Below are 24,650 nucleotides of genomic sequence, written 5' to 3' on the forward strand. Positions count from 1 at the left end.
CCGCCACAATGTGATAACTGTGTTATAGTTGTGCAATGAGGCTGACGCCATGCAGTATTTTATATATGGACCTGGGTCGACGCTGGTGGCGCTAAAGTCCGCCTCGCTGACCACCACACCCTCCAGCGAGCGGCGATTGTGGATGTGGTCCTGGAGGATCCTGGTGATCTTGTCCGTGTCGTAATAACCCGTTGTTACGATGTCCAGCGTCACCTTGCATGAGAAGTCGTCAGTGGCTCGAGATCTGGAACGATAGGTATTTATTTGTTACGCAAAGGTACAAAGTATATAGGTGGTAAAATACTATTGAACGCTGTAAAATGGAATTATTCCAAACACAAAAGTGTAATCTTGAGCCAAGACACATTTCTCGTCACCGCAAGGAAAGTACGAGTGACATTTGATTATTTTCATTCCATGCCATTGAAGTTTCAGACCAATCCTAAATTTAACAAAAATAACGTGGATCTCAAAAGGACGTAGAGCAAGCGAGGTTTAGACTAGCAAGAACTTGCATGCAATTTACGTTACATTGCCGACTACTAAGGTAAACTGCATTCAAAATGTATATCAGATCCCGCAATGTAATGAAAATTACATGCAAGTTCTTGCTAGTCTAAACCTCGCTTAAACGTAGAGTAAACGTAGAGTCTGTGCGGAAAGAGAAGAGTCGTAGGAGTTGAGGGCGTGCCGGTGCTATTTTATGTTTTTTGTTATGCTGAGAACACTGTCACGTAATTGTAGTACGACACTAAAGGGTGTTGATACTTGAATCCCTTTGTTCCGGCTTTTTGCCACGGCTCACTAAAGGGAGCCTGGTGTCGGCTCGGCAACCTAATCCTTTAAATTAGCAAAGGCATAGTAAGTGACTGCCATTTTACCTTCTACCCAAAGGTTTAACCAACTTCTGTTTTTATGTCTCAGATACTGTGTTTTTATCACTACAGTGACAGTTCGATTGAAAATAAAACTACTATAACTAATTAAGAATCTGCCCTTACCAATAAAACTAGATAGGGTCTAGTTTACAAGTACCTAATCTGCCCAGTCCAACAGTTATTTTAACACAAACCTGGATAGGTAGATTGGGTAGACATTGGGTAATCGAACTGTCATTTTACTAAAAGGTATCGGAGACATATAAACAGTGCAAAGGTAAGTAGGTTTTATTGGGATTGTTCGAATCTCTGACGATATTTTACTTCGTCGAAAATCACTGCAAAATATGAAATAATATTTTCGTAACCTTGTGCCAATACGAACTTAAAAATAAGGAAATATTTTAATGGAAAAACTTTTATTTATTAAAATCGAAGTCTAAGGGCTTATCGCGAACGCCGAAGTTCGCAAATTGCGGGCACGTTTCTATGTCACTCTAATTACGAGTCTGTCACTTAATTGGAGTAAAAGAGAAAGATGCCCGCAATTTGCGAACTTTGGTGTTCGCGGTAGGTCCTCTGAATCTAAATATTTAACGTAACTTATAATTGAGCTAGCTTCAGAATAACCAGACACATCGAACTATCTTCGTCTAAATCTGACATGTGGATTACAAATCATTCGAGATACCGTAGATTCTTTTACTCGGTCCTAAAAATAAATTATACATATATTTTATATGACTAAAATGGTAAAATATCAAAACTATTTGTCATTTATTTTTAGATCATGAATGACCTTCATATTTACGTAAATTAATCAATCAATCAAAATATGTATTGTTGGTCATGAGTTACAGAGATGTTTTCTAATGTCTTCATTTCATTTCCTTTCCTGACTCAGAGAGGCGTACAAATGAATATACTTACCCATTATGTACCGGAGACTAATTATAAAGGGGGACTATTAAATAGGTAATTATTTTATATTAAATACAACATAAATACCCGTCATAGCGGAAACACAATGTGTGACTTTTGTAAATCGATAGACGGCTTTTAGCCGTTTTCTTCCCGCTGTCAAAACTGAACAATATTAAATATAATTTCCCTTGTGGTTGTATGTACGGTTTTATCCTGTTTCGAAAATATTTTATACATATAACTTGCGGTTTATGTAAATAAAATTACACAATGACAGAAGTTTGTTAACTTTTTACAAGACAGGTGTCAAAGGTTTGATTGCCATATAAAATTGTCACGCGCTCGGATTTGCGTTTGCAGTCGCGTGATACTGGGCATTATTTTAAATACTTTTAATTTTTTTTAATTAATTTATTACGCATATTTACACTTATAAAATATGATTTTCAGCATTCTAATATTCCCTGCTATGGTAAAAATATAACATTTTATATATTCGCGATTCATGTCAACATCCCTATTAACCAATATACATGTTATAACCCGGTTTTCAATAGTAGGTATTTATAGCTTGAAATCGGATAGGTATTAAAACACGCAACTAAGTAAGTAAACGGGTGCCTTAAGTAATTCCCGGGCAGCCAATTAAAGGGTCCAATATTATGATAATTCTTGATATAGTTCTATGATAGAAAAATTAATTCTCCTGGGCTCATAACGTCTTGAAGGTTAATTGAAAATTGACTTTTTTATAGACGGTATAATTTTAACTTACTGTATCCTAACAAGGCTTGCTCTTTGAGTGCCGGATATTTCTCTGTTTCTGCCTTGTTCTTCGTAAATCTTATTTACAGCATTGGCCAAGGACTTGGAAAAGTTCTGGAACTGCGGCGAGTCTCTGTTGGAGTATTCTTCCTGGTAGGGTTGCATCGCCACGAAGGTAACGCGGAGCGTCTCTGCGAAACGTTAATAAAAAACATCATTGCAGGTTTCCTATACACGAACATAATATAAAATAGATACGAAACTTTTAAAGGATAGACTGAGTGCCAACTATTCTAAATTCTCGTCTTTATCTGTTTTGACATTATTATTGCGCAAAATTATATGTACATTTCCCTCGTACCAACGTATAAATATGCTATATTAATATATGTATGCCAAATTTCTAAGTGAGATAGATACTCGTTGCAAAGGCCAAAGGATATATTTGTAAAAATGGCTTTATACTCACTTTCTTTCGGCTCCGAGGTGTCCACGGGGACGTGCGCGCCGGAACCATCGCCGGTTTCATCATCAAACCTGAAATAAGAAGCATTATGATTTATATGTGTTATAGCTTGTTGCGCTGTCATATTTTTAGGGGTTGTTATTTTATTAAGAGTATAAGACCCTCAGAATAATAACTAAATAAGACCTACAATAAAGGTTCAATTAGAAATCAACCTTGTCAACAGCACACTGACAATAATGCCGCTTGAATTTAATATTATATGTGCCATTTTCAATCCAAAGGGTACTTATTGTCGGTTGTCAATAAGGTGCTATTTCCATACAGCTTCAGTTTAAAATCAACCTTATTGACAAGCGACAATGTGGTAACTTTTGGTTAAAAATGTCACATATTTTTATCCTGGATAGTGTTGGTAGAAGCTCGAGTCTTTTGAGACTACACTTTGAATAACTCGACTCGTATTTACTTAGGCTACTCTTCAGAAAAAAAATCCGGGTCTTATAAGTCCCGAGTCGAGTCCTTTATAAGGACTTCATAAACATTTCGTAACAAAAATTGTATTAGATTTTATATAAATTAAACCTAAGGAAAACAAGCATTATTAAATGATGTGTACGTAACTCATGAATTTCATGTGAACACAATGCGTATAAGAAAGCTTTTGTACGTAATTAGAGAGTTCTTTTTAAAGGATTCAAGTGTTTACAAAAGGTGCAGGCTCTATAAGAACTCAGGTTTCGACTTCATGACTAAGTGTCTGAAAAACTGAGACTCAAAGGACTTGAGTCTTAACCAACACTACTGATGGAATAAAGACAGTAATTATAGTTAGTTTTTGTAAACTGTCCTAATGATAATTAATGCCTCGGACATGAAACACATGCTTGGAGCATGCACGCTCGGCTCAAACCTGGCGCCGGCCACCATACTCAAAGGATACTCAACAGAAAGATCTGTTACAATTTTATCGGGTGCTTTTAATTTTTCTTTGATTTTACAAGAAAATTGACAATAATATCGTCTAAATAATTGTTGCAGTAGTAACGCTGCACATATATTTAAAAGGCGGTAGTGAATAATTTATTTTCAGTAAGTGGTCGTGTATCGTCGGTTCAAATCATGGCTCGTACATGTCTTCTATTCTATGTTATGGCTATGCTCGGTATTCCTCTTTAGATATTTACAATCATTGAATTTGATAAAGAAAACCTTTTACAGAAATAGATCGAACCCAAACCAGGGCCCGTTTTGTCGTGCAAAATCTTGGGATGCAGAGCGGAACTGAGGCTCGTTAATGATTTAAGATTTATGTATTTAAACTTTATTCTAAGATACAAAAATATACAAGCGATAGACTAAGAGTCACGTATCAAAGTTACGCTTAGTTATCTGTTTTTTGTATTAGGTACAAATATTTAGCAACGAAAACGAATGCTATATACAGGCATAGGATATAGGTATTTTAAAATATACCTATGTTATTTTAATATTTATGCCAAGTGTTATGTTATTTAAAAATGAGAACGTAACTTGGATTGCATGGCGGCGGCTATGTTCTTATGACTCTTAATAGCTTAAGGCATTCTTTACCAGTCAACCATTGAAAAGATCAGGGCTATGCACTTACGGTACGACGCCACCAGCTGGGTCGTCCGTGCTGTTGTCCTCGATGTCCTCCGGCTCCGGCGTAGTCGACGAAGACGCTGAAATATTTATTTACTTATTTAGGATTAAGAACAGATAATATAATATGACCTTAAATTTATGTACAAACATGGCTGATGCTTATCCAACGATAGGTAAATTAACTTACATCATTGTCTTTTATCTAGTTACGAACATGAAGTAAACTTATACTTAAATTAATTAATATATGAGTATCAAGACAGTAATTAATGCTAGTGCTTGACAAAAAACTGCGTTTCTACAGGGATGTTGACATATTGTCATTAATAATTAATAAAATAACACCATGAAGGGTAAATAAGCGCAAGGCCTGTATGTACTCCGCTGTGTCAAATGTTCGTTGCCCAACCTTAATTCGTAGGTAGGTATACAAGGATTCGCTGTGTAGGCATGTTATAAGACAAATTCAGGCCCACAGAGCCAACACAGTTGCACGGCGGGAGCAACAAAGTAAATAGCAGTGTTATTGTGGCTGTAATCACAAGATCCGATAGGGAGATGACATTTCGTTATGCCCTAGAGTTAGACCAAGATAAGTCTGCAACGATTTTGGTAGCACACGCAGCGCAAGTGTTATTTATACGTCATAATTTCATAGAAGATTGTCGTTAAAAGTAACACTTGCACAACGTAAGCTATGGCAAACAATGAATTAAATGTATTAAGCATAATAGGCAATAAAGTATACGAGTGTAGTGTAATAAAACCAATTCAGTCAAAATTGTTGACGTGCAACAACAGAAACCCGGATCTCGAAGGTAAAGTACATATAAGTACAATATTTTTCACGAGGTTTCATTCCGATTTTAATTTCTCCAGCGATGAAGTACAGGCGAAGTTACTGTCAACTTCCCTGATATTATTTACCTAAGTTATGACAGTACCGCATTAAGGGTGACTCACGTTAATCACGTTAGACGGGTCCGGGTCCGGTACGGAGCTTCCGGCGCTTCGTTTTCTATTAGACATCATCACGTGATCACCAGTCATATGTCATAGAAAAGTAAGCGCCGGAAGCTCCGACCCGGACCCGGCCTGGTCATCCTTAAATATTGCGATCGAAAAGTTGAAATCCGTCGCTCATTTTGTCAAAGAGATTGACAGTGACATCGTCCATTACAGCCATTTCCGCTACCTACTAACAATGCTGTATTTTGAAAATTGCAAATAGGTTGTAATAAACTAAAAGTACTTTCTACTGTAAGTATATGGCAAGTATAGTAAGCAAGATGCCTTGGCAAGCGTTGCAGTAGCGTGTTGCCAAAGTACGAGGTACTCCTGGTTTAGTAGATATTTTAGATATTGAAAGATCCCGTTTTTAGGGTTCCGTACCCAAAGAGTAAAAACGGGACCCTATTACTAAGACTCCGCTGTCCGTCTGTCCGTCTGTCTGTCTGTCACCAGGCTGTATCTCATGAACCGTGATAGCTAGACAGTTGATATTTTCACAGATGATGTATTTCTGTTGCCGCTATAACAACAAATACTAAAAAGTACGAGTCCGACTCGCACTTGGCCGGTTTTTGAAGTTACCAAAATGTACTCTTACTCGTATATTAAAATGTTTCTTATATTACTAGTACTTCAATAGTACAACTTACAGAAAAAGTTAAAGAAACCAAACTGCCGTTTTATTCTTGACAGGTGACCGGCGAGACCGCTTTCATGTTTTTTAACCTCAAGGAACTCGTTCGACGCATCTTCCTCACCCTCCCAGTACAAGTCCTCGGAGGTTACCTGAAAAGTTATTAAAATAGACTAATTAGTGTCACAGATTAATTTGATTAAGTAATACTAATGAGTACTTAAATCAGTTATCATGAAAATATGGGTCAACGGGGAACTAAGATCGTACTATATGTATATTGGCGAATATACAGAATGACGACCTTAATAAGAGTTTAGTGATTGGGCAAAGCCGCCGAACACGCCCCGCCCTTAAAACGTTTCGGCAGCCCCTTTTGGCGCAGATACTTACACGAAAATAACTTTTTACACTCCTAACACTGTAGGTATTTATTTTTACTTCCTTTTTGGAAGTCGGTTAAAAATAAATAAATATATCAATTCGACCATGTTTTTGTATGTTTGTTACCTCAGAACTCCGTCATTTCTGAACCGATTTGGAAATTTGTTGTTTTTTTTTGTTTGGATTTTATTTTATTTTATTGTATGAGCATGAGGAATCTAGGCAACTCCTCAAAACTTATATGAATAGTTATATATAGTGATTTTAGTATTTTCATCAACAAGCCATTCATTTACATCCAATACTCTCTCTTTTTAACAACGGATATTTCACCTTTGGCGATTTGTCCTCTTCGTTACGTTGGTTAAGCAAATAAGTTCTGAAGGAACATTTGTGTTAAGGTCTAGTTCTGACTTCTGATGATTCCATGGGTTCCAACTACTCAAATGTTGATGGCTACAGATCTAGACCTCGAAACTTGAAACGTACCCGAAGCGCAAAAATGCCAGACCAGAGCTCTGGACCGGATTTTTTGAAAAACCCCGAAATAGCTCAATCATCTTCCTCTCGTTGTCCATCCATTTTGCCACGGCTCATGGGAGCCTGGGGTCCACTTGGCAACTGATCCCAAGAATTGGCGTAGGCACTAGTTTTTACGAAAGCGACTGCCATCTGACCTTCCAACCCAGAGGGGAAACTAGGCCTTGTTGGGATTAGTCCGGTGTCCTCACGATGTTTTCCTTCACCGAAAAGCGACTGGTAAATATCAAATGATATTTCGTACATAAGTTCCGAAAAACTCATTAGTACGAGCCGGTGTTTGAACCGGCGACCTCCGGATTGCAAGTCGCATGCTCTTACCGCTAGGCCACCAGCCTCGCACCGAAATAGCTCAATATTTTTAATTATTTTATGCTCTTTAGATAGGGCTGAATCATGTATTTAGGTAAAATTTCCTATTATTAGATTGTCCCATTAAAAATGAAATAATAAACCAAAGAACGAAAAAGAACGTATTAATACCGGTATTTTTTGTGTGAAGAAAAAACCGGTTCCGAGCCTTGGGCCAGACAAGGTCGAGTCTTGCAGAATGATGCATCACTTATAAGATAAACTTAAAACTAAAAATACAAAAATAAAATTAATCTATGAAAAAGAAGTAAAACCTACTTCAAAAAGGATAACATACAGTATCATTCTGTTTCAAATGCGCTAGCAACTCATACGTTTGAAGTCGTTGCCAAGCCAAATAGTTACATTAAACTAGCGTAATAATACCCCTATGCAACTAATGGGCAGCTTTCTTTCTTCCTTTAATTTTTATCAAACTTCACCAGGGTTAGTATTCGGTTTGACGGCATGTTGACGATTAAGATTTGGCTTGGGACCGACTTCAAACGTATTAGTTGCTAGCGCATTTAAAACGGAATAATATTTCATTTTATCCTTTTTGACGTCGGTTTTACTTTTTTTTATATGAATTTTTACTTCATACAATATATAGGTACCTATTATGTATTCGTATTACGACCAGAAAGTAAGAAAAGTATACTTAAACAAAACTGAGTCCCAAACTAAGCCATCTTTTACTAGAAAGCCATTGTTAAACTACATAAGCTTATAAAGCTCTTGGCTTTCTGATTCGTTCTGCTAGCGACTTTAAAAAAATGAAAACAATTAAAATCATATACTGTGCCTATGTAAGATCTTAACTTGAATATGCGTCTCAAATACGGAACCCGTTCTATAAGATGTATGCAGAAAATATCGAAAAAATTCAGAAGAAATTGGTCAGATTCCTCTCCTTCAAATTTAAGTTATCTAAGGACAACTAATCTATGTCATGCCAAAAACTCCACCTTGCCCCTCTATTTAAAAGACGCTTGGCAAATGACGTAAGTCTATTAATGAAAATTGCCCAAGGTATAGTTGATTCTCCGGATCTGGTGAGTAAAGTGCAATTTTATATACCTGCCTCGCAATGCTCAGAAGGCTAAAAAATGTTTCTTCCCTCGAATAACTAGGCTATTTAATGATCTGAACGACATGCCCGATGAAGATTTGTTTCATAGTAAGATAAATAATGTTAAAAATATAATTTTGAATAGTAGTTAAAACTGCCCGACAACTTTGCGTTCGTATTTTCTGTTATGAACATACTACAAATATAGTGTAATACTGTGCTATTTCGATATGCCCGATGTAGATTTGTTTTATAGTGAGATCAAATATAATGCTAAAAATATTATTTTGAATAGTGTAGTTAAAAATACCCGACAACTTTAGTTCGTAGTCTCTGTCATAAATATACTACCTATATAGTGTTATATTTTGCTATTTCGAGACCTTCATGTTTACATTATTTAGCAGTATATATGTGGAAGCTTGTAATTTGCATTTAGTAGATAAGTCTGTTAACATATGTATATTATATACAGTCCCAGTCTGTAGCGTCACTCAAGGCTAATCTGAAGAAGCTTTGGCTTTCCAATCAGCGTGATCTGGTTAAGTACTAACCTTTATTTTTATTTTCTTACACTTGTGATATTTATATATATTATAATATATATTTAGTATTGTATGTATGTATGCTAGTATGTATTTTATGTATTTGAATCTTTAGTGTTATTTCTTTTTTTTAATATTAATTTGTACATCCTGTAAGTTTGTCTATCTGACCTGGCTATGGTTTTCCACTCATCTACTCGAAGGTTAGCTGGAAGAGATCCCTTATAGGGATAAGTTCGCCTTTGTACTTCCATTACTATAATTTATTTTTGTAAACCTGTGTTGTGTACAATAAAGTGATTACTACTACTACTACTACTACTACTACTATATTAGAAATTGAAATTGAATTGAAATTGAAATTGAAATTGAAATCATTTATTGCATATCACATAGCAGGTACAGGTGTTCTTAAATATAAGCTGTTCATGTGACGCCCTGTTAGGGCACGGCAACAGTTCCACATACGGGAAACATACTTATTTAATCTAAAATTATACATATTATTATTTACATATGTGTCAAACAATTAATTAATTATTTTACATTTAAATAAAATCTGCCATGCACAATATCAAATACAATTACAATCAATCTACGATCACAAGTATCACAAAAGAGATATTATACATCTTCAAAAAATTCTCTGATATTATAGTAACATTTATCTAACAGAAATGTTTTTAGTTTCTTGCTAAACAGGCTTAATTTACTCTCGTTTTTTATGTTATTTGGGAGGTGATTATATATTTTTATTGACATATAGTGTGGGCTAGATGTGAACAGTTTCAGTTTAGAAAAGGGAAGTTTCAGTTTATTTAAATTTCGGTCGTTTCTTTTGGGTAGTGTTTCAGGAGAATATAGTTCGCTATGTTTTTTTACAAATTTGCTGGTCTCTAGAATATATATAGAGGTAAGAGTGAGTATTTTATACTTTACAAAAAATGGCTTACAGGTTTCCATTTCGTCAATGTTGGCCATTATTCTGATGCATCTTTTTTGAAGAATAAATATTTTATCTATGTCGGTACTGTCGGTATTAGGCAGTAAGCATCCCGAATAAAAAATAAAAAATAAATAATTTCAGTTAATTTGTAGGACAATACCTAATCCAATACCTACATGTCGCAGGGTGACGACGGGTTACGTCGGCGCCATCGTTTACTGATTTTGCAACTTGTAACGCCATCTATTGGCAGTTCTCGGAAACGTCAAGCATTTTGCTTGGGTGCGGTCGACGCAGAACTAGTAACAGTTGGTTGGCTAACTTCAAGGTAAACAAAGTGACAGGTCAGGTGTCAGGTGGTGATCGGACTATAAAAGCCGGTGCGGAAAGGAAGGATGGCCATTCTGGATCGTGCCTTTAATCGTGACGGACGTTAAGCTAGTTCTGCGACGAACACACCACGTTTCCAACTTAAATTAATTTAAATCGATTTGTATCGAAGTAAATGTTATTTTATTGTGATTGTGATTTTAAAATACACATTTGAACTTCACGTATAGGATCTTATTTCGTGATTACCACCATGCACGAACCTACTGACGACGACACCCCAGGCCCAGATCCGACATATTATGGTCCTATAAATTACTCATATATACATAGCCGATTTATATACATACATAGCTAGTGTTATTCTTATTACAATTACAATTTAAGAGACAGTGTTATGCATTACGTAAATGTGTCCTTTTCCACATTATACGAGGCTAATTTACATCAATACTACTTTGTCATAACATTAGGATCGGCTTACTGATTACCTACTCTGACAATAATAATACGAATTGATTTTTACACGAGTAAAAATCGTAAAGAACTATATATTATTAGGAGTGAATTCGGATTAGGGACATATCGCTCGATTACAAAGCCATACACAAAAATCTATAAACGCGAGTTAACCTTTTCAAAAAAATATCACAGTACATTAACAATTTAACAGAAAACTTTAAAACTCAAATTTCATTTACTCGTTTATATGTATTTTAAATAAATGCAAATTATTTACAAGATAAATAACATGAAACATAAAAAAAACTCATTATATTTTTTTAATATGAGAGGTGAAACTTTTTTTTAATACACAAGTTTTTGGCAGGCATAACCACGAGTTAAAGTCGACTCCGCTCACCACCACCAATGCCCATCTAACATGTGGCCATGCCCATCTAACTACTACATTTTGAAAGTATTCACAAATGAGCGAGATGAAAAATAACCGTATCTCGTACTAGACCACGGGCCAGGAACAGATTTCCACGACCAATCGCCTCCAGAGCGAAAATACGTATAGTGGATAACGGCTATGTATGATGAACCCTCGTGAACGTCAGCTGCCGCTCCGTTGGTGGGTTGATAAATGGCAGCAAATAGTCTATAAAAAAAAATTGTCATCGCCTCCCGCTTGATACTTTGTCAGATGATAGTTTAGATGCTATTGTGAATAAACAAAATCGTCAGCCGATTGTATCGCTGTTGAAAGACCGTCAGCTGGTCACATGAACATGTAAAAAAGAAAATTCTTTTCAGTCATCGGCGTCATCGCCTCCCGTTTGATACTTTGTCAGATGATAGTTTAGATGCTATTGTTAATAAAACAAATTGTCATTGTTTCGGTAGCTGCCATTCCTCAACCCACCAACGGAGCGGCAGCTGACCTTCATGAGGGTTCATCATACATAGCCTTTAACCGCTATACGAGTTTTCGCCCGGGAGACGATGACTGACGAAATTTGCGCCTGGCTCGCGGTCTATACCAAATTTTGTTCCATAACATAGCAAAATTTATAGACCTTGCCCTTTAAAAAACATTTACAATTAAGTCATTTACGGTTTTTTATTGCAGTGTTCTCCCTGTTATGATACTGACAAACAAAGAGTAAGTAAGTATAATAGAGGTAAAGAGAGCCCACTTGAAGCATTTTATGGAAACTCATTTGAAAGCACCATCTCTGACTTGCTCCCGAAACTAACTATGTACCTATATGTGTGCGTGCACAACTAAATATACATACGTACGTGTACTTTCATCCTACATAATATTAGGTCTACTTGGGCGGTTCACAAGTCAATTTTTTGTTTGATTTCTTGTAACTTATAAAAGATTTTTTATTACTGCTGGAAGAACTAAACACAGGCCCAATATACACGGTAGGGTATGCAGATGATTTAGTGATTCTTGTAAACGGGAAATTCCCGGGAACGGTATCGGAAATCATGAATACAGCACTGAAGCAAGTGGAGAGGTGGTGCAACCATCATCAGCTCTCCATCAATCCTGGCAAAACAGTAGTAGTACCGTTTACCAGGAAAAAGACCCTTAACGGCATGAAACAGCTGAAGCTTTATGGAAGGGTTCTGGAAATGTCCGATGAAGTGAAATATCTAGGTTTAACACTAGATAAAGAACTGAACTGGAAAAAGCATGTCGGAACTACCATAACCAAGGCACTGAGGGTGTTTGGAATGTGTAGAACGGCATATGGCAAAACGTGGGGTTTAAACCCAAAGGTACTGAGATGGATCTATACCATGATGGTAAGACCTATCATTCTGTACGGATGCCTGGCATGGTGGCCAAGGACACTAAAGAGCACATGCAGGGATGCCCTTACGAAAATACAAAGAACGGCGTGCATGGCTATTACTGGCGCGTTTAGAACGACGCCAACAGCGGCGATGGAGGTACTACTAGACCTCCCGCCGCTGCACCTAGTGATACAATCTGAGGCGCGGAAATCGTTACACAGGCTGGCTTTGACAGGCCTCTGGAGCGATAACAAGCCAAAGACTAAACACACTAACATGGAATGTGACAATTTCATGAAAAGGATTACGAATATGGGCTGCGATAAGATGCAACCCAAGTTTGTGTTCCGTAAGAATTTTAATGTTAAAGTTCCAACAAGGGCTGAATGGACCGAAGGTCTTGAAGCACCAATGTCTGATGAAAATGACATCATATGGTACACAGACGGGTCCAAGACAGATTCTGGTACTGGGGCAGGCATTTATGCAAATGACTTTAGTAGTAGCATAAGCATGGGCAATTACGCCACTGTCTTCCAAGCCGAGACATACGCTATAATTGCCTGTGCACATGAGAATATAGTTAGGCAAACCCAAGGGAAGAATATCTATATTCTCAGCGACAGTCAAGCTGCACTCAAAGCGCTTAAGGCGCCTAGAGTGGACTCTAGACTGGTATACAATGGCATCCAAGCTCTGAACAAGCTTGGAAGGCAAAACAAAGTGCAACTGGTGTGGATCCCAGGGCACGAGGGATTCATGGGCAATGAAAATGCAGATGAACTTGCCAGAGCCGGATCTGCAAACAACCTTATAGGTCCGGAACCATTCGTGGGGCTCTCACAGGGAACCATCACAACGGCTATCAAAGACCTTACTAAGACCAAACACCAGGAAGAATGGGACAGTCTGACGGGTCTAAAGCACTCAAAGCTCTTTATACAAGGGGTAGACTCTGGTTGGAGCAAAAAGCTTTGGAAACTTAGCAAACGGCAACTCCAAATAATAACGGGGGTGTTTACTGGCCACTACGGGGTCAAGGGAATCCTGGCCAAGATGGGGCACGCTGACAACACCGATTGTCGTATGTGTGGCGAAGAGGAAGAGACAATAGAACACCTTATGTGTGAATGTCACGCCCTCGCCAGACAAAGAATGAAGGACTTTGGAACAGGCTACCTGGTACCAAAGGAATTCAAAAAGCTACCCATAAGGTCCATCATCCGGCATATGGAGATGGTGGGGAAGGCTCTTGAGTAGCGGACGGATCTTTCCTAGGGGGTAACTGCACAAAAGATCCCTATGGGTCGAAGTGTATCCGTAAGGGCCCCCGAAACCATAAGATAAGATAAGATAAGACCTAACATTATGCAAAAATGGTTTTAAAGAGTGGAATTATTTAACAAAAACATAAAGTAAAGTATTTTTATTGTTTTCAATTTGAAAGCAGGTGTAAGTACCAAGTTGGTACCAAGTAGGTTGAATCCATCACCTGCAGCTTCTGACTCTACACATATCCATTTTCTTTGCAATAATTGTCACATTAGGAGAATTTGGGGTAATACCTACGCCACGCCATACTCTGTAGCTCCGTACACAGTTTGCTCCAGATTTTGTTTATAATTATCACATGAGTAATGATGTCATAATTCGGATCCATCTTGTTACTGAAGAATTTCAGGCATAGGAATTATATCTTATTTAAGCAGGTACCTCCCTAGATGTGCTAGTTCCTTCCTAGTTGAAATTAATATTTAGAGAAAAAATAAGCTTGTTTCTGTTTACGACATTTATTTTTGTCTGACAGTAAACAACCGTTGCCAGGTAACAACATTATAAATAGAGAAAGGTCTTGACAAGCTAGGTATATGCAACCTGTATGCAACCTTCTCAATGTTCATGCCTTAAAATTGTATACATTTTATAGTGACATCTGGTGACGTAGTTTCCATAATCGGAAGTCTCCTTTACGCAATTTTTTCTTTCTTTCTTTCTTTCAAATTGCCGCCGTCATCCTCCATCTTTACTAACGTTAACTATATTCCTAGTGTCCCCCCCCCCCTGCTGACAAGTATTATGGCACGCTTCATCCCCCATGTGTATTGTATTGTGATCTGTTGACTAAAATTATGATTTTTAAAGTTAATAATTTTCTGTAATTTTAATTAAATATTTATTAATTTGCTCATGTTTCACTAATATAAATATTTCTAAATAATAGTATTTCTTGCATGTATAATTATAGTGTCAGAAAAATGCATTATTGATTATTTAATTTTGAATAACTCTTTATTCCAATATCGGGCTACAGTGTGATGATGATACAGCTAGCATCAAATAGATACTCAGTGATACTGATAGGTAAAATGGCCAAATTTACATCAACACATTTTTGTCACTATAGGATTGAGAAAATATATAATGCCACTTTGACTGCGACTATATATAAATATAAATAGATCGATATACATCGATCTATTTTTTTTTCTATACGGTGTGCCTGCTTATGATACAAGTTAATTAATCTATATCGAGAACATTGCCAAAATTGCTCCCTTAGATTCCTCTTGGTACATTGGTATTCACATGGCAATGTTTACACATATAACACTTCAGCACATGATTCACAAATAAATCGCCACCCGAGCCACAATTAGGCGGAGCGGGCGGCCGGCAGCGAGCGGGATTTCTTTGCAATTTTAGCTAGTCCGACATGATCCGCCGACGAGTGTATACGACGCGACTGGCAACTTAATGGTGTCAAACGTTATGACTGCCTTCTTACTAAAATATTACTTTCAGAAATATGTTTTATTTTTGTCTTTCCCAAAAGCTTCAGCTGTTAACAGTAACATTACTTCAACCAGAAAGAAAATAGAATAGTATACCTAGTTTATTTGGTGTCAAAATAAAACTTAACCTACAAATACATCTTATTCCACCATCTTTACATTCCAATACCAAAATGGATGCCACTCAGCATTTGCCGATAACTAAGATAGCCATGGCGCTGGTTTTCAGGGCAACCTGAGAAAAAAACACAAAAGAATAAAAAAATAAACTAAGCTAACATGTGGGAGAAGGTGAGTTTAAACTATTAACCAGACAAGAAACAGTAAGTACCTACATAGTATGTGCTTTGAACAATTAGACAGTAAAAGTACGTGTCTGTAAATATTAAGCAAACTTAATAACTACCTAAATACAAGTATTAAGTAATGACAATAACATCTAGCACAGTACATCAGCTCATGTGTTGGAAGTTGAGGGTACTTTCAATTAACTATTTAGGCAAAAGTATCGTAATTTATGAAATAGGGAGTTAAATATCAGAATGGAAATTGTATGACAAATCCATTGAAAGCCAATTGCTTACCGTAGAAAAATTAAGAAAATCGTACTTGAAATGTCTAGTCCAGAAACGTATTATTTTCTGCACACCTTTTAGAACAATAATGACCCTCTTTCAGAGCATGACAAATGAAAATAATCGTAGACAACATCGGCATAATCCAACTTAGATAAAATTAGTGACATTTTTTTTTGAACCTGACTTGGGCTATGGCACTAGGGCCATTAGAGCGGTAGGACTGTGTGGGGGGATGGTTGCCTGGGGAAAATCCAGGACCCTTCCGCATCACACGAGACAGTGAGTGAGTGACAGAAATTTATTCGCAAGTCAACGCTGATAAAGTCACGGAAACGATATAAAACATTGTAAAAACAATTTCGCAATAGTTCCGTGACGTGCTCTTCAAAACACAGCTTATCATCCACATTAAGATTAGTAAGGCCTATGTTACGAGCAACGTAAATGCGCTCTAAAAGATCAATTTTACCCATGATCTGTGGCACGTAAGTCTCAAGATCACTTAGTCGCTTACTTGAACCAAACGTCATTAATTTTGACTTATTTGACAAGATTATTTGACATACACCACTGCAATGCGTCCTAAATCTGAATTTAATTTGTAAACTGCAGTCAGTTTCATTAGGCATAAATGAAATATACAATTGCATATGATCGGCGTACAAGTAATATGTAATTACCTCCACAATCATTTATATTATTTATAACATCTGCACAACATAAACAACATCGGTACAACATAAATAGAAATGGTCCTAAAATATAATCTAAAATCGGCTCCTGTGTATATATGGCACTGTGTGTGGCTGTGTGTGTGTCCTGTGTGTGTGTGTAAGGCAGTAAGAACACCATTAAGGGGCCCACTGACTATCAGTCCGCCGGCTGACAGGCCTACAACTGACAGGCCGATATCGTCCGGCTGACTGATAGTCAGTGGGCCCCTTTAGAGTTTTTCAAAACTCGTAGCGCTATTTTAGATCACAATACGGTTGCCAAAAATTTTATTAGGGTTCTTGAGGCCTTTCTCTAGTAACTTCATCGATTCGAAATCTGACTTTTGCTCTATAGAAATAAATCACAAACATATAGGTCTAAAACGCAACAAAAGCTAAAAATATAAACTGCATAAAAAATGCGCAATTTTATATTTGATCGAACTCATCGAATATTTTTTTGAGCTAAAACTTATAAAGAATTTAATTCCTAAACATGATTATCCGCGATCCCGGGCACGCACAGCCATCTCGCTCATGCTTAGTCTTAGTAAGAGTGAGAGAAGAACTTGAATCCACGGGGCCTTAATGCTACTAATCAAACCGGGGCACGTTTTTAGTTAACCGCACTTATTTCAATAGTCCCTGGATGTACCTGGATGTATCTGCATCCTGGATATATCTGGAATGTACACCACATTTGGCACTGTTTTTGGAAACGAAAAAACGGTTAGTAATCAGTATCGAACTCCAACATTATTTAGTATCCAAATTATGTTTAGTCATTTAGTCATTTATTCAATATTGCATTGTGTATAAATGACATTGTTTATGTCCTTTTTCTTTTTATATAGATAGGTGCCTAAAAAGGTTTCGTGGACGAAAAGCGTTATAATTTTCAATAAAGTACGAATGCGTGCAGAGAGAAAGAACGAAAAGCTACGATGTGTTTAACGCAACTCTCTACTGGAGAATGAAGCAAACGTAAACAAATGCAACATGACTTTATTCAATTGGATTTCCCGTCTCGCAGACAAGCTGCCTCCGCGACAGCTCCCTACTCTTGCACTTTATGAAAATGTGCGATGTAAATAGGTAGCTACAGTTAGCATCAATGGTAGCGGATGAAACAACGCACTAAAAGAATTTGCCACCCTGGAATACTTGTACAAATAGAGATAGAGTATATCTTCAGTTTGCGTTTAAAAGTATCTGTTACAATCGAATTATAATCTACTACGTGCGAATATTTTTTACTGGAAGTAGATCCATATGTCTGTCTAATAAAGTAAACATTCGTCTTGTTAATGGATATCATGTGCAAAGGCGCTGAAGGATAGGAGCCATACACTGTTTAAATTAATGAGTTCCAGATAAATTTAGGTCAAGAACTTACATATAACTTACAGAAAATAAGTAGATAACTGTTGAGATAAACACGTTAGTACATATACTGTATGTACTGGTATAGAATAATATAAGAATAGCAGAATCCTTTCTTCTCACATCTGTATGTATATTGTCGAGTTGCATTTTAGGCTTCCGTAGTCAAAATCCCCACAAGAGTTTCAAATGCATTATAAACTTATTGATGGCCAAAAATTATATTATTATATATCTGATTGTACTTTCCGTCCGACGGTAAGATTATTACTATTTCTCTCATATATTTTAGCTAATACGAGTCTGATTTAATTCTAAAATTTGAAATTTGTGGTTTTACAGGTGTACGAACAAGTAACTAAATAATAGCTTGTACAGTCGCTAGCAAATATATCGGAGCGGCCAATGTGTTCACAAATATCTAAGACACGTCTCTATTGTCAAGGCGTTAGAGTGTGTGTTCACATATTTCTGAGCACCTCGGCCGCTCCGTTATATCTGATGGCGACTGTAATTAATAAACAGAACTTTAAAATGTTTGTAAAGCCAGGAGGCTTTGAAGAAAAATTGACTTCGTATGTTTTGTTTGTATGTCCCTGATACTAAAATGACAATTGAGTTGGCGAATATACTATATCTGCCCAATCTGACTGTCATTGTACCTGCGTATATGTATTATATTATATTATATTTAGGGGGTATTACTGCAATGTTCTGCGATCAGAGTGAAGCAGTAGCCCGTTTAGTAAACCATAGAGTAACTTATAGTGTACCTTTAACAGGTTTTTGACAAGTTTTCAGAGATAATAAAATATGACATTACCTCTTCACGCTTAAGCCGCTGAACCGATTTAGTTGAAATTTGGTATAGGGGTAGTTTGAGTCCCGGGAAAGGACATGGGATACTTTTTATCCCAAGCGGGTGAAAAGGGTGGGAAGGGGGTGGAAATGAGAAAATTTATGAATTGCCTGTTAATTGGTGTAAGCAATTAAGCATATTATGCTCAAAATTATTGCCATTAGATTTAATCCAGGCGCTCTAATTGCTGAAACTAATTCCACGCAGACGAAGTCGCGAGCAAAAGCTAGTTAGTTATAAAAGACAACGAAAACTTTAAGATTTTTCTAGTTACTTATAATAAGCCCGTAATTATAATACGTCTTACTGCATTGTATGCGGTACCTATCATAAAAATAAAAGTTATTACCGGATAGTGACAACGGTAGCATGAGTTTTCCATGTTTTCTATTTTGTGCATAAGTCGTCAAGCCAGCATGCCGGGTAAGTACGGTTGAATCTCATAAGCCAAAGGTTCGCTACCAGAGCTCACGTTTTTAAAACGTTTACTGCGTTACGGGGGCTTTTGAACCCCGTACGATATCATCATTCAGTGCGGAGGCTAATAATCATGTTTTACTCGCTGGTGCGGAAGCTGTATCTTGATCATTTTTATGATTACGATAACGTCAAATATACTTTTGAGTTTCTTGTTGAAAGTATAACCAAGTGGTATTTTTAAAATATACAAGGTCTCAGAAAACCCGTACCGACAAGGGAACAAAAATTGCCTTCTAGTGCGATACGGGTTCCAGTGAACCCCGTATAGATTTTAGCTGGCCCTTACGGGGTTATGACCACAGATTCACTATTGCAGTCATCATTGCAAGACTTTTTATCGGCAAATTGAAAATATTGCGTTTGAGACGCATGCTAAAATGGTCTTGTTGAAAAAAAAAAAACAATTAAGTAACATGAAACAAAACTATGAAAACGGATTATATCGCATATAGTCGCGTATATAGTTTCATAGTTTTATTTCATGAGGAACTATCGCGGTAACCGAAGACAATATAATGTAGTTAACAATTGGTATAATTTAGAACAACTAATACAGGGTGACCTTAGCCTTTGGACAAACCCTGAAATCCCACGTAGGGTTACTTCTCAGGAATGCTCTAACGTTAATATTTTTTTAATTAGAACAAAAAATAAAATGTATTAATTTTTTTTAAACAAAAATTAATTCCAATGATCAAGAACAAAAAGAAACATACTGTATTAATCATTGGCAGTGTTTTTGATAAATTGTTCGAAAAGGTGCGGCAATGATGACATTTGTCAAAAGTCAGAATCTAATTAATGTCATAAATAAAAAAGATAATCAATAAGTTCGAAGAAGGTTTCATACTATTTATTATTATCTCAGGAGTTATTAACACATACAGGCTCCAAAATAAAATTGTAATTTGTTAATTTCTTCGTAACCGCTACAACGGTTGTTATGATACCCTAATGCAAATGTACATTTCGGCTTTGTCCAGTGGTTAAGAACACGCTGTATACTTCATGACATATCATATCACTGAATGTTACGTATTGTTGACATGCTGCTCAGTAGTCAATTTTGACACCAATTAGTTCCAGACATGTTATCTCCGAAAGTGACGTTTTTAGTAGTAGTAAAACTCTTTATTGTACAAAAAGAAACATAAAACAAGAAAAAAACGCATCATTTGTACAAAGGCGAACTTATCCCTTTCAGGGATCTCTTTCAGGGATCTCTTTCAGTTAACCTTTGAGCAATTAAGGGAGAATTGGAGAACGGTAGACAACAAAGCTGTACTAAACGGCATAAAAGAAAATATTTAGTTTCTTAAAAGACAGGTAAACCTTATAACATACAGTATATAGCATGGGCATGGGATTTATGTGAAATAAAACAAATATATTAACAGTCATGTATAGTTATAATATATAATACATATAATACGTTCTATACGATATAATACATATGTACAAAAACTACTTAACCGCACACATCTTTTAGTTTAAGTTCCGTCCGAAAGCCATAACTTTTTTAAGTTCGCCTTTAGCGACGTTTTTAATATTAAAACTTTAGGTTGCAACCTGAAAAACGATATCTGATTATTAATTTAGTTAGCACTAAGCACTAAAATGTCGTTTGGTTTATTTCCCATCACTATTGATTTATTGACATAAATAAGGTATATGCGTTACGGGGTTTACTAAGCCCCGTAGGTTTTCAATTTTAATGTGATACGGGGATAAAATAACCCCGTTTTTTCTTTTCTATATAATTTCATGCGTTTTTATCGACGTGCGAAGGGAACAAGGCGTTGGAAGTTTCATACTTTTTGACCTTGTCAGAAAAAATAACATAATATGAAAGATTTCAGGACTTTACAGCAGTTTTAACAGACTTGGGTATACGGGGCACTTTTATACCCCTAACGCACAACGATGTAGTGTAAACCACTACTGGGCGGGTTAGGCCTCATAATGCACTACAATTTAAGTACAGGTTTTGGCTTGCCGCAGTGAACGTGTTAAATGAAAACATGATAAATTAAGTGTTCTTACTACGTTTGCACTACCATGCCAAGGTAACAATATTCACGGTCGCCGAATAGCCCGGGATATAGCAGAGCTGTCCAATACCACAATATTTTGTAATATCGCCAATTTTGTGAAATTGACATGATTTTTATACCTACACGTTATATTAATAACTTTCGACTCTAACTAGCTGAAGAAGTAAGTAATAAAATGTTAAAGATACCTTGTTTGCCTAAGAGACCCTAAAATGAAGCAGAGCGTGTGTAGCCTCCCTTCCGGACTCCCGTTCAAAACAGTCTCTTAAGGCATTGAGTACAAAGAGGAAAAACTAGGGAAAAAAACGCTTAAATGTAACTGACACCACCGACTTTGCAGATAGTATGCATTTGTTAGATGTTACTAAAACGAAAAACAATTACTGAGGCACGTTTTTTCTGTACATGACATTTATGTAATATTCATGCCATAGGCGCAAAGTAAATAAAAATTGTACTTATATAAATATATGAAGATGAAAACATACAAAAAAATACTTTTCAAGCTGTTAACTCATATGGGGTTAATTAATGTATAAATAATCCCCTAAAAAGTGTTGTTTCTTAAATAAAGGAATATGATCGCTGTTCCTAAAAATAAGATTATGATAGAGCATGATGGTATAATGCTTTTTCCCCTCACTAGCTCGGAAAGTTGTCTTTTATCCTTTAAAACAAGCGGGTAAAAACGCTTGCATTAGTGGGGAAAGTAATTTGACCTTGGATTGAGCGTGTTTAAGTAGCTTGACAGATAACAAAACGTAAAATGCTCATAATAATGGTTTGTTCGATATTAATCATCATTAAATACATGGTTTGAGAATCTAATAAAAATATAAATTTAGCTTTATTTAATTTTAAATTAACCTAACCTTAAAATTCTATAAGGAACGTTTGTTTTTTAATAATGATGTTAAATATAATTCTGAACGCAAAAGTTGAATCGATGCAATTTCCAAACGCATCGTTGATATTTCATACGTCAGAAATGTCAACATTGTCAACAAAATTTTTACTTAAAAACTTTTCTCAACGACTCACGTAAAAATACACAACTTCCAGAGTTTTCTGTTATAATATCGTAAAAAAATTGTGATTCCAGTGGTCAAGATGATCTAACGCCTGTGGATGTTTTCTTTCCTCGCTATAGTGAGGTGAAAAGTTTTGTGTTACACACGGGTGCAAATGTATTTTAGTTCTCGTGTGTTGAAACACTCGCGGGTAAAATACAACTTTGCACCCTTGTATAACAACTAACTATTATTGTCTAGGCCAACACAAGGAAAAGAAAGGTAAACACTTAAATGCGTTATACGAACCCTGAAAGTTATCGGCGAGATGGTATTTCACCTACTTTAATGAAGGTGGGGCTCGTCTAATTGTCTGCTCAATTAGTGAACGCCACGATACCTCTCTTCGAATTAAAATTAGAACCAACGTGAATAATTATTCTCGACACTGAGCTTGATAAAGATCTAGTTTCGATTAAAGCTTTAAACGAAATAATTCTAAGATTAGATGATGGGGAAGCGACATGCCTGTTTTTTCTCGGAGTTAGGGTAACAGTATGAAAAGATGGGGAACTCCGAAATATTCCGAAATACGTTTTTCCGATTTTTATAACCACGATTTTCATAATCCCGATTTTTTATAAGTCCGAAATATCAAAATTACGATGGACTAAAATCACGAATGTGCTATTTCCGAAAACTTCAAATCCGATTGTCAAAGTTCCGATTATACACTTTTCCGAAAATATTTTTTTCCGAATTCCTGAATGCCGAAAAATCTTTGTTCGATCGGAAATAAAATAATTCGGAATTCAGAAGTTCGGTCTTTTGTAAGGTCGGAAAAATTAAATTCGTGATATTCAAATAAAGACTCACGTTTTACTTTAGTAATTCGGTATTCAGAAATTAGGTTATTTGTAAGGTCGGAAAAATGAAATCCGTGATATTCAAATGAAGACTCACGTTTTAGTAATTATTACGGGTGCCTGTCGTGCCGCATCGTGTTAAATTCGGCATAAAATATTTTTGGCATAAAAATTCGGCATAAATAAATTAGGCAGAACTGCGACCCTGCAAACCCGAACTGTTGCCAGAAAGGGGGTTAGTTAGGTTAAAACTGCGACCACCCAGAAAACAAACTGTTGCCAGAAGTGGGTTAGGTTAGGTTAGAACTGCGACCCCCAAGAAAACGAACTGTTGCCAGAAAAGTGGATTAGGTTACGTTAGAACTGCGACCCTCAAGAAAACGAACTTTAACAATATATTCGGAATAACGTTATACGGAAATTAAAAAATTGGAATATTTAAAATAGGCATCACATCAATTCGGAATAAGGGCAATTCAGAATTCGTGATTTTGAAAATCGTAAATGTTAAATACGGCGTTTGTCACTGTCGGAATTGTTATAATCGGAATTATGTCGTTAGGAATTTAAAATTTCGGAATAATGGCAATTCAGAATTCGTGATTTCAAAAATCGTAATTGTTAAATTCGGTGTTTGTCACCATCGGAATTGTTATAATCGGAATTATTTGGTTCGGAATTTACAAAATCGGCTTTTTGGGGTTTCGGAAATATAAATCTTCGTGATTTTGATGGGTCGAGATTGTGATCGCCACCTACTACAACTCTCGATCCAAACCTGCAACTTCAAACAGCTGCAGGATCTTTTTGGTTTCGAGAGACTTTAACTCCTCCGGGCGCAATATATGTCCACCCAGGATCAAGTCACGAGTGCGCATTAGGCAGGGGCACTCTGTGAAGATGTGTAGGGGCGTCTCCTCTGCCTCCATACAGAGTCTGCACCGCCCCATGTCACGTTTCCCCATAGTGTGCATGTGCTTATTTAGGCCGCAGTGCCCGGTAAGCACCCTAACCAAGTTGCGCAGTAGGTTCCTAGGCAGCGCCAAGGCGCTCGAAGACGCCTTTTTGCTGAAGGCCTTGATAAGCGCTTTGGAATGGTTCAAAACCGGGTCACTCACGTAGGAGCGAAACATGTCGAGCAATCATCGACTTTATAAACGGTTTAATATATTAATTATTAT

At 36.6% G+C, this 24,650-nt stretch overlaps 1 protein-coding gene across 14 annotated transcripts in view; it reads right to left on the reverse strand.

Moving 5' to 3' along the window:
• LOC134754140 (basement membrane-specific heparan sulfate proteoglycan core protein) overlaps positions 1-24,650 on the reverse strand; it is a 319,966-nt gene that overhangs the window by 219,373 nt on the left and 75,943 nt on the right. For all 14 annotated transcript variants that reach the window (XM_063690229.1, XM_063690236.1, XM_063690227.1 and 11 more), the window contains exons 2-6: positions 6,324-6,459; positions 4,664-4,739; positions 3,037-3,104; positions 2,578-2,758; positions 72-244 (exon numbers count right to left, since the gene is read on the reverse strand). In XM_063690229.1, the coding sequence (XP_063546299.1) occupies positions 72-244; positions 2,578-2,758; positions 3,037-3,104; positions 4,664-4,739; positions 6,324-6,459 (634 nt within the window). The remainder of the gene's footprint in view (positions 1-71; positions 245-2,577; positions 2,759-3,036; positions 3,105-4,663; positions 4,740-6,323; positions 6,460-24,650) is intronic.

This window comes from Cydia strobilella, chromosome Z (assembly GCF_947568885.1).
Source record: "Cydia strobilella chromosome Z, ilCydStro3.1, whole genome shotgun sequence".
NCBI lineage: Eukaryota > Metazoa > Arthropoda > Insecta > Lepidoptera > Tortricidae > Cydia > Cydia strobilella.